Source organism: Convolutriloba macropyga, unplaced genomic scaffold (assembly GCF_964194025.1).
Source record: "Convolutriloba macropyga unplaced genomic scaffold, txConMacr16.3 SCAFFOLD_4822, whole genome shotgun sequence".
Classification (NCBI taxonomy): Eukaryota; Metazoa; Xenacoelomorpha; order Acoela; family Convolutidae; genus Convolutriloba; species Convolutriloba macropyga.
In genome coordinates, this window is record NW_027451258.1 from 5,449 (window position 1) to 16,140 (window position 10,692).

At 33.2% G+C, this 10,692-nt stretch overlaps 1 protein-coding gene across 1 annotated transcript; it reads left to right on the top strand.

The window, feature by feature from the left end:
* Positions 1 to 1,324: 1,324 nt before the first annotated feature.
* Positions 1,325 to 10,344, top strand: LOC142356513 (uncharacterized; the record flags this gene model as incomplete). Its single annotated transcript, XM_075408407.1, has 4 exons — positions 1,325 to 1,554; positions 2,312 to 2,486; positions 5,896 to 6,001; positions 10,260 to 10,344. Coding segments are annotated over exons 1-4 (418 nt in total), but the record flags the coding sequence as incomplete, so codon positions are not given.
* Positions 10,345 to 10,692: the final 348 nt, after the last annotated feature.

Consider the following 10,692-nt stretch of genomic DNA (forward strand, 5'->3'; position numbering starts at 1 on the left):
ACAAAAATCAATTAACAGCTGCTATCTTTTGTTAATTGGCGCTTGTATGTCATGCGGTAAAAGTATGGATAAAAGATTGTTCCAAAAAGTTTCAGTCCGCTGCACAATTAGATGGTACACTCTAAAAGGTAGTTTATGTACTCTTTGCGTATGAACATATTTTTTACCCCTGCAAATAATTTTTGAAGAATGACCAAATTCCAGAGTAAAATTAGTTGGGAGCTCTTGAGAATTCATTATTCGATTGATTGAATGGAAATCGATATAAAAAATTTATTCTAAGAGAAACTGTCAAGTTTGAGGTTTCACCCGAATTGTTTTTTTAACGACTGTACAGTTCACTTAGGGGACCAAAACTAAAGAACAGTGGCAAATAAATTTGTTCTTATAAGATTTCAAATTCTCCAAATCGTGTTAATGAGAAACTGTTGTTCTTTAACTGGTACCTATTTTGTTTTTATTGATTTCATGAACATTTGCGTCTCGGCAAACATTTTGTTTGGGCTGAAATTTTGGAACATACCATGTATTATTTTTGAATAAAAATCGAGTATTTTTGTAGGCTTGAGGACTTTTTAAAAGAAACTTAATACTGCAATACTGTTTAAGAGTTGATTAGCAAAGAACAAACCATTTTTCTAGAATTTTTGATTCTGTAAGCATGTTTGTAAATAGAGAATATGAATTTCTACGTCAGTTATTGAGACTATTTGCTTAAATGTTCTCAACTCACAAAAGAAATGCGCCATCGAAAAACGCTCAGTCATAATCATTCTAGCTGAAAAAGAGTACAGTCATATAACTTAAAAAATCTGAAAATAGAAATGAACCTATGCAAATTTACAGTCAGTAGAATCTAAGACACAAAATTGTTCTTCTCAACAAGGTAAAAAAGTAGGATTTAAGTTTAGGTCTATTGTGTCTTTAACAGTGAACTTGGAATATCATGATAAAACTTTCACGCTAAATTTATCTTTCAGAGTTTTTTCCCCAATTTATGAGTTGTGGAAGCCTAAATATTACAGAATAAGAACTAAAAACAAATATTGAAGATTTAATTTCGCACTTTAATTGCAAAAGATCTACAGCAAACCGTAAACTGTTGCCTCAGACATATGGTATATTGTAAGCACATATGGTAAATTGCAATAAAAAATGTGCTTCATCTGATATTTTTGGAGGTGTGAAATCTTTGCCTTGACCTTCATTCATGCGTCCCTATAGAATGCATTAGAAAAATAAATCTACATCTGAGGAAACTACGCAAAACCAGCCCTCTAAATATTTTTTGTAGGTTACTGTGAAGAAAGTAACAGAAAATTACTTTAACAGCCGCAGCAACTAACCAAAAACATCCCACTGAAGAAAAAAAAACTCTGGGTCACTGAAGAAAAATTAAAAACTATCTGCGACAACTAAACGAAAAAATCCCTTGAAGATTAAAAGTCGAAAAAGTCCGCTGAGTTTGAAAATTTTGAAACAGAAATATCAGCTAACAGATCATGGTTTTACTTTTCCAAGCCATTTTATGTGCTCCAATAATCAATATTTTAGGTTTGCATTAATTTTTGCAATACATTTTTAAATATTTTTTCTATATGTTAAGCCCAAAATTTTTCATTTTTTGTTAAAGTTGACTGAAAACAAGTTTTGTCTTTCAGTTAGGTTCCAAATTGTCGAACCGGGCAAGAAAATAAAATTATGGGCACTTTAAATGTCCCTGTTTGCGATAATTGACCAAAAAATTAAACGGTTTACAAATTAAATTGTCGGTGCAGATAGTTTTCGACATCTAAACGACATGATCCAATATATAATAATCCATTATATCTGATTTTACGTGATACATTTAAAATTATTTGTTCTGCAGCAAGGATTATACATACTTTCAGTTTTTTTCACCGCATTCACCAAAAAATTATCGGAGAGAATTGCAGTGGCTTTTCTTCTTTTTCAACGCTTGTTCAACCTTTGATCATACATAATTTTTGAAAAATTATTTGGCCAGGATGTTGTTTTATATTTGATGGACATATGAATTAAGAAAGACCCAGATTGCCCCAGACGGAACGTACCTATGTCCAGACTTCCGTGCGTTCAAAATTAAATGTGACCAGACTTTCATGCGTTCCAAACCAAAATTCATGTGCTCAAATTTTGACAATTCATGCGTTCATGTCCAGACTATCGTGCGTTCAGATTTTTATTTTAGCACATATCTATTGGGTCGGATATGTAATAAGAAATGCAGTTGAGAAAATATCCTCCAACCAATTTGGGTAGAAATAAAAATGAGGCGTCTTAATTTTAGCCGCAAGAATTTCTGTCAAGTTGCAACTCTTCACAGAAAATGCGTGGGATATTGGAACCTCGTCTGTCCGTGTGGCGCTATTTGACGGGGTTAGAAAGAGCGAAAGCGGCGGCTATACAGCATTCATCGATTTTTTCCTTCCAGAAAAACCCAACAACACTTTCAACGATAAGACGTGAGTCAGTTTTTTCCATGAAATTATAAAGTTGTCCAGAAAAAAGGTCCATATGTCAATCTGAAAGCGGGAGGGGGTGGCATATAGTAGTTTCATATATGCTATATCTGATAGGGTACAATAATTTCGGCTGAAATTTTCTAGTTTTCTGCTCTTTGTTAAATTCTAATAATCCATTGAGAAATATTATCTACATTTTAATTTGAGTTTTTAGAGTATTTTTTCCACGTCAAAATCTACATACCTAATATAGCAGTGATGCATTGATTTTGCAGGTAAAATCTAGGTAATGTATTATAGATAAATTGCACGTATCAATTTTTGCAGGTAATTTTTCAATTGTTCTTACCTGCAATTTTGCTCACCTGCAAACGTTGCAGGTAAATTTACCTAGACATTTTTAGAGTGTAACGGTTGCGGTTAAAATATAACTTATTAATGACGACCTGGAATAATTATTTAATCGACTCTGATCGTATATGAAGAGCATTGAATGGTCATATAGTGAGGATCATTAATGAACACCTGTTGCAGAAGCAACATTTGCGTTACTTATTGATGAAATGCGATGGATGTTCGAGCAATGAAAGATGCAAAATCTCAGAATGAGGAGTCAAAACGGAAACTTATGCTATCATAGAGCTGCGACTTTTTTTTACAAGGTTTAGTTATGAGACATCGGTGATGTTTTATTTAAGGACAAAGAAAAAATACGATGAAAAAAAATGTTTCTCGGAACTTGTTTTTTCGTGGTTGTTGAAAATGATGAGATGGAAAGTGTTCAGATAAATTTGCAAAGTGTTTACGCAATTTTGGAAATCTTGAGCAGAAACATTAAAAGAGCTCTCTATTGTTGCAGTTTTTATGTGCTTTTTTTAAACATCGGAAACCCAAAAGAACAAGTTTATGGTCCAGGAGTATTTTTGAGAAATTATTTTATGTAAAAAATGACATCAGAGATTTGGTTGTTGCAATATTCGAAGAAAAAGGGCACACCTGTTACAAATTTGGTGAGAAATTTCAAAAAATTGTTAACTCCAATTATTTGCCACTGCAACCAGCTGATTCACTTTTTCTTTGAATGTACTGCATAAATCTTTGGGACTCAACCTCCAAAAAATAAGTTTTCTATGGTTTTCTAGATAAGTACGGTGACCCCAAATATACCAAAAAACAACTACTCTCGTGTAGGTTGCCTTTTGACATTATTTTAAAATACTGAAAACTGAACGAAATCGAAAATGTGGGAAATGTGGAAATGTAAAAAAATGTCTATCAGGTAAAAAAATTTCAATCAATAAAAAATGTGAAATAGTCAATCAGGAGAAGAATGGAAGGCCAAGAGTCATTAAAATATATCACAACTTAATATTATTTTATTAATATTGATTTTTGTTTTCACTAATTTAGTTGAATTTTCAAGTTTGTCTGTTGGTGTATGGTTAAAAAAAGAATTGATTTTATTGACTTCAGTTGTTAAAAATACCTGCCAATCAATTCTCTGTCACATTTTGAGCGTGGTGACTTTTACTTTGTTTGTCCTCTAACATAGAAGCTAATTCAAGTTACACTTTTGCAGTTTTGCGTGAAATTTGTATGAACAATTTTCTCCGGAGGCAGAACAAATCCATTGGTTGTTAGCAGGGGAAGCTTATCGAGAGACACTTCAAATTTTGGGATCCATTACTGGCCTGGGATACCAGTACCCAAGTTTGTGAATAAATTTACTCACTTTTGTAACCACATTTCACTATTGCTATCTTAATACATGTGTGTAAAGCACTTAAAAACATTGAAGATGAAAAGGTGCTGCCTTAAATGGAACTTTCAGTAAGTGTTTTTCACTAAGCTCGAAGTTGAAAATTGGAATCTACCTTCCGCGGCGAAATACTTTTTTGGAATTGCATTCCACAAATAATTGTACAGCACATTAATTGCAGTAAAATCTCTCAATTTTTTAACCCTAGAACATTGTACTGGAAAAGTTTTAAAATTTTGTGGAATGCACTTACCATTAAACGTAACTTTAATCACACTTATTTGGAAGTATTTTCCATTTTAGGCTATTTAATTGGAGACTACCAATGTGGAGACTACTTACACGTAATTTAACGGCTTTCCACATTGGGTGTTAAAAAACGATGTGAAGTGCGAGCTTTGTTTTGTAACTAGTTTTTGTTTTGGTATCGGTAGACGCTAGTAAGGCCGTTGTGTAGTTGTTATAACTATCAACAACTCCCTTTTCCGATCATCCCAAAAACATTAGAATGCAAGGAGTCCCAGACCGAGGCTTTTACCGGAAACTAACGGGGAAAGTAATGTTTTTTACACCGTTAGTTCTCCACTCATTGAGGGTGAAAATAGTGTGAAATAAAAATGTAATTTTAAGAATTATACGTGGAATAAAAGTCAACTTTCTTGTTTTTACACTCTTCATAATTATACTCTTAATATTTTTTATTACAATCTTTCTTCGATTTTTTTAATCTTAAATTCCACAACTTTCACCATTATTATTATGCGGAGAACTATCGAACTATCGGCGAAAAAAATTTTAACGGATACATACCAATTTACCCAATTCCATTTTACCCAACTTGACATTTTACCCAATGCCATTTTACCCAATATCAATTTACCCAATGCTCTTTGATATCTTCGTTCAATTATATTCAGTTGGTTGTGATAGTTGTATGTCAAGTCCCACGGGCCATTTAATTATTTAGTGGTCTAAACAGTAGCTTTGGTAGTTTTTACAATCTTTACACTCTCTTCCCTGATAGATAATGGTGCTTTTTACAATTCAAAGAATTTGAATTGTATTGGCGTGCTGTCTTTTTTTTAAGATCTGTTCACACATTTTCATGATTTTTGAAGTCAAATTGGAATAGTGATTTTGGTCACGCCGAAACAGGAAGGAGAGCAAAGAAGCAAGCGGTATTGCGGCGTGAAACTTTTCACTCCAATTTTAAAGTTGAGTGAGAAAACAGTCTTTGAATTAAAATTCGCTTTCTATCTAATGGTTTTTTGTTCACATGCGGCAATTTCACTCTGATTTTTACTGTTTTTTTGATTTTTTGGATCGGATTTTTTTCTAAATGGTTTTCCCAATGCATTCTCAGCTCATTCTAGGCCTAGTTTTTTCTTTGAATGGAATTTTCATTTCTCGCTAGTGGTTTTTTTTGTTCACATGGGGCATTTTGACATTGATTTTCTGTTTTTCTTTTCTTATTTTTTTGATCTGATTTTTTTAAAAAATGGTTTTCCTCAATTCACTCATAGTCCATTCTTGGTCTAATTTTTCTATTTAGTCAATGAAAATTCTTTGAATTGTACGTCAGGACTTGTCCTGCTATGTTTTATTAGTTCAGGGACGCCTGAAACGCATATATGGTTTTGTTTGTTCTAGAATACATTTGTATAAACTGGAAGGAGATTTGGAGTACAGTCGAGTACATATGGTTGCCATTCTTCAACAGAAGGCAACTGAACAATCAAAATTGCATCTGAACAAGGTAGTTCCCATTTGCATTACATTCAAACTGTTTATAAATAGAGGCTTCTAAAAGAGGCGCTGAAAAAAGTGCCGAAATTTATGCAAAAAATGTGCTGAAAAAGCTCTGAAATTATGTAAGAAATGCGCTGAAAATGCGCTGAAATTTTGAATTTTCAGCGTCTTCTTTAAATAATTTCACTGCATTCAGCGCATTTCTTACAAAATAATGCGCTGAAACGGCGCTGACATCTCGACCCGGGCTTGAGGATAAAATTTCCAGTTCGGCTAAAATTATCATTCATAGGACAATTGATAGCACAACTATTTGATGAATTTCTACGTATTATCTCTAGAACAAAGCTCCAGTCTTTATTTTTAGACCTCTTCTGTACTCAAAGGTATTAAGGCAGACCCAATGTGGGCTCCTTTTACAGCCTTAAAGTCTAAAGAGCTAGGGCTACTTATTTCTGCGCGCGAAGTAGACTTACCTATATCTCTAAGACTAACCGAATCTGTAAAACACTGAAGGTATACTTCAATTATGACGATGTATAAAAGAGTTAACACCAGAGTCAGAGGTATACACATCGTGCAACTACTCTAATAGACTGAATATAGTTAGTGAAGTTCTCTCTATATAAAAGAGAATAGTATCTTCTCAGTCTCTGATTGGATGTATAAGAGCATTATCAATTTTTCTCAGCCTCTGATTGGAGTATAAGAGCATTATCAATTTTTCTCAGCCTCTGATTGGAGTATAAGAGCATTATTAATTTTTCTCAGTCTCTGATTGGATGTATAAGAGCATTATCAATTTTTCTCAGTCTCTGATTAGAGTATAAGAGCATTATCAATTTTTCTTTAGCCGCAACCGGTCAATTCTTTATGTATATGTCTCACCGTGCATTTGATATAGAATTCTCCAACTCTAACCGAGTATTTTTTGATAAAATTCATCTTTTTTGTCAAAAATCATAATAAAAATAAAATAAATGTGTTTCTGCGAAATCGCAGCGGAGCAGCATTAGGCTTTCAGTCTGCAGCGTATTAACGGTAGCCTGTTCTCATCTGTCCTTTTTCTATTCCAGTAGCCTGTTCTCATCTGTCCGATCTCAGGGTGTTCATAATGGAGTGTTCACCATTATATAATAAAAGAATGAATCCAGCACTAACCGTGCCCATAGCTTCTTTAAAAAGTATAAAAAGCTCAGTATATCTGATAGCTCGTAATTTGAAGGCAGCTATTCGATGTGGTTTTGGGTTTGTTCGTAGACCGTCATGACTGTTGTACATCTACGGAATAACAAACGGATTATTCAACTCTCTGGCAATTGAAGTCGCAATAGGAATTGTTCAGCGTTTCATAAAGTTTTGCCATGCAGAAAATTCAGTTCTTTGACTTCCATAAAAAATAAAGAAATGAAATATAAACAGCATCCCAACAAATGAGTGCAATTCGTCCGACGTCTAAGTTGGATCCAAAAATCCTCAGTTATCTTAACTGCAGATGATTTTGGGACCGGACCCACCATAATCGCCATTCTGTCAGAAAGCTTCGTGAAACCAATTTCGATGTTGTCAATCATTTCACTTCCACGTGGACGAAAAACAACGCAGTCTTTTACAAAAAAGGAGAAAATAAAAGTACCTATTGTACATTTTATTATACCAAAAAGTTCATTTTTCGTTCTCCTAAAGCGTTTCTGAAAACAGGCTGTTGATAGTGTTTTCTGAACAAAGATTCTTCAATTATTTCTTAAAATGGTTGTGATTGCATAAATGTCTGTTTCGTTCATAAGTTTTTTTTTCACAGCTTACGTCTTTGAAGTAAAAATAAGTGAAAACATTTGAGTGTTTTGAGATCGTAGTGATAGATTTTCAAGATTTTTAGAATTAATTAGCCACCGTAGTTTTTTATTGAGTCTGAATCCATTAAACAACGATTGAATTTTTTGAGCAGTTGAGTATTCAATTCTTTATGCAGACTGTCTCTTGGGACTTACGGTAACTACAGTTAGTCTGAAGCGACGCAAGCGAACTAAAGTTAGTCGAACTAAAGTTGCAACGCAAGCGAACGACGAAAACCTGGGGACTTGCAAACGCGTACTGTTTGCTCTATATTCGCAAGATTTGAATTTGAACTTTGACCTTTGAAACGTTCCATAGCGTTGGAACATTATGGGACTGACTCTACAGATGTTCCTGAGTTTGTTCGGTGATTATTTGTTGTAAAAGATTAGCAAAAACAAAAATAATCGCAAGTGTTTTTATCGATTGACTATTTCAATGTCAAGAGACTGTTTCGTCTGTTTTCATTTAATTATTGCTAAGTTGATGAGGTCAGGGTGCACGCCCTGATCGAAGCTTGTTGACTAAATTCAAAAAATGACTAGAACAAAAATAAAAGATTTTTTATTGACGAGTTTGATCTAGCTCGAAGTAGGTTCGCAATAGATTTTTGGGCACTCTATTTAAATTGGCTAAAGCGATCAAGTAGACAGAATTTTGCAAATATATCAATTTTTTTTCAGTCGGGACCGTAATCGAGTTTCCAATTTGTTGAGTACAATTTTTCTACAGATTTTTATGGAAAAAATCTGCTGTTTTTGAAGGCCTGGCCCTGCTCTTGGGCGTTTTAACAAACGCTAAAAACTTAAATAAAATTTGTAAATTTTGAGGGCAAATCTGTTTTTTGATTTTCATTTTTTTCATTTTTTCTGACAAATATCTTTCATGTATACGCCGATTGCGATGCGAATTGATAGGAGGATGTATAACCAATTTTAGGGCCCTATTGTTAAAGTTTTTTCCGGAGCCACCCATCAAAAAATAGAAGAATTTTTTTAGGTTTCATGTCGCAATGGATAGTTATTTGACAGCATCCTAAAACTTGACGATTAACAAAGTGGGAAACTGGCTGTTTAAACGACTGAACGGCAGTGGCAACCAAGACCATTAAGATCCGGTTCCAGTCTTTTTTTCTTATAAATTGTCACATGTTTCCCCGAATTTATTTACTCCAATGACGGCAAAATCGCTTCAAACCGAACTTCAAACCGAAGAGAAATTTATCCTCCCTGTTTTTTAATGAGTTGATCACACTGTTGCATTAAACAAAAAAAAGTTAAGATTTTTTGTTGGAGACCAAAAAACAACAAATCTGAGTTACTTGTAGAGAACATTTTTTAAGCCTAAACTGACCTAGTCAAATCGGGACGGTTATCTACAAAGATTTTTCAGGATTATGGCAACTCTTGTATGTTTATGCATCATCTTGTGAGGGCTCTTACAAGACTCTTACACGATTACCGTTGATCTGGCAAAATTTTTACCAGATAACCGTCGAGTTTTTAAGACTCTTGGCTCAAAACGTCACATTGAACAGTAGAAGAAAAATTGCTAAAAATTTTTTACTGTTTTTTTATTCAAAAAGACAGAGAAACACAATTCGAAGTTATCCAGCGTCATGTATTTCGTGCTATGAAGCATGATTACAATAAATACAATTTTTAGATACTGAGAAAAGGTTTCAGATCTTTGCTGCAGAAGTTGTTTTGGCTTTCAATTAATTAGTTAGAGCTGTTCTTCTCTGAAAAATCAGAAAAAATCAAATTATTTTGAAAAACGACAAAAATGGGGAAATGCAAAACCTTTTAACACAAAATAAAAAAATTAAATTTTTTATTGAAGATCCAACTCTAGAACTGTTTAAAATTGTACAAATAATTAGTTTCTATCAAACCATTTCAAATTCTGACCAAACGGTATGAGACGTTAATCTGCTACAATTCTTGCAAAAATCAATGCAATCTTGTCTTTTAGCAGATAACCATTATTTGCAAAACTATTACAAGATTTTGACAGACGACCGTTATTTGCATGAACCTTGCAAGATCAAAGCAGATATTCGTCTCAGTTCGTCTAGGGTGCTGTTAGATTGATGTTATTTATGTCGACAATTCAGGTATTCAATGGAGCTAATTTCAAAAAAACTTAAAAAACCCTTCTTGTAAAAAAAAATTCAAAAAAATCTTTCTTGGATAAAAAAAGAATTTTTTAAAAATTACTTTTGATATAATCATCTACTTTATCTTCATATGATTATTTCGTGGGATCATTTTGCCTTGATTCGTTTTTTTTCAGTTTTTAAACACAAAATAACCGTCTTTTGTTTTTGTCCATAGCAGATTGATTCCAGTGTCGTTTTTCATGTTTTTAAAAGCAAACTAGCATTGATATTGTTTTAATTAAACAACTAAAATGTGTCTTTTTTTCAGATAATTGTCGATGATTTCCTGTTTCCTGTTAACGAGACTGCACAAGAGAGCTTGGAGGCAGAGAAATACACGATATTAAAACAAGGTTAGTTAAAAAAAGATATAAAAAAGAACATTGTTAATTTTCTCTGGTACACATAAGAATAAGAAGCAAATGGTAAAATAGGCAATGTAAAGTTAAGAATATAACATTATGTAAAATTATAAAGTCATTAAATTACTTAACTAAAAATTTGACCTTACCTTAGTAAAAGAAAATGGCCTAAAATGCGAGCATAAAATGTTCTCACAATTTTATATGTACATCATGAAGACTAAAAAATAAAATTAAAATCTAATGCTCTCAATGTCATCTTTTTTATCAGTTACTTTTGGGTACACACAATGAGGTCTCCAACACAGGACAAACATAGGCCAGACAAACCGGGGGTCG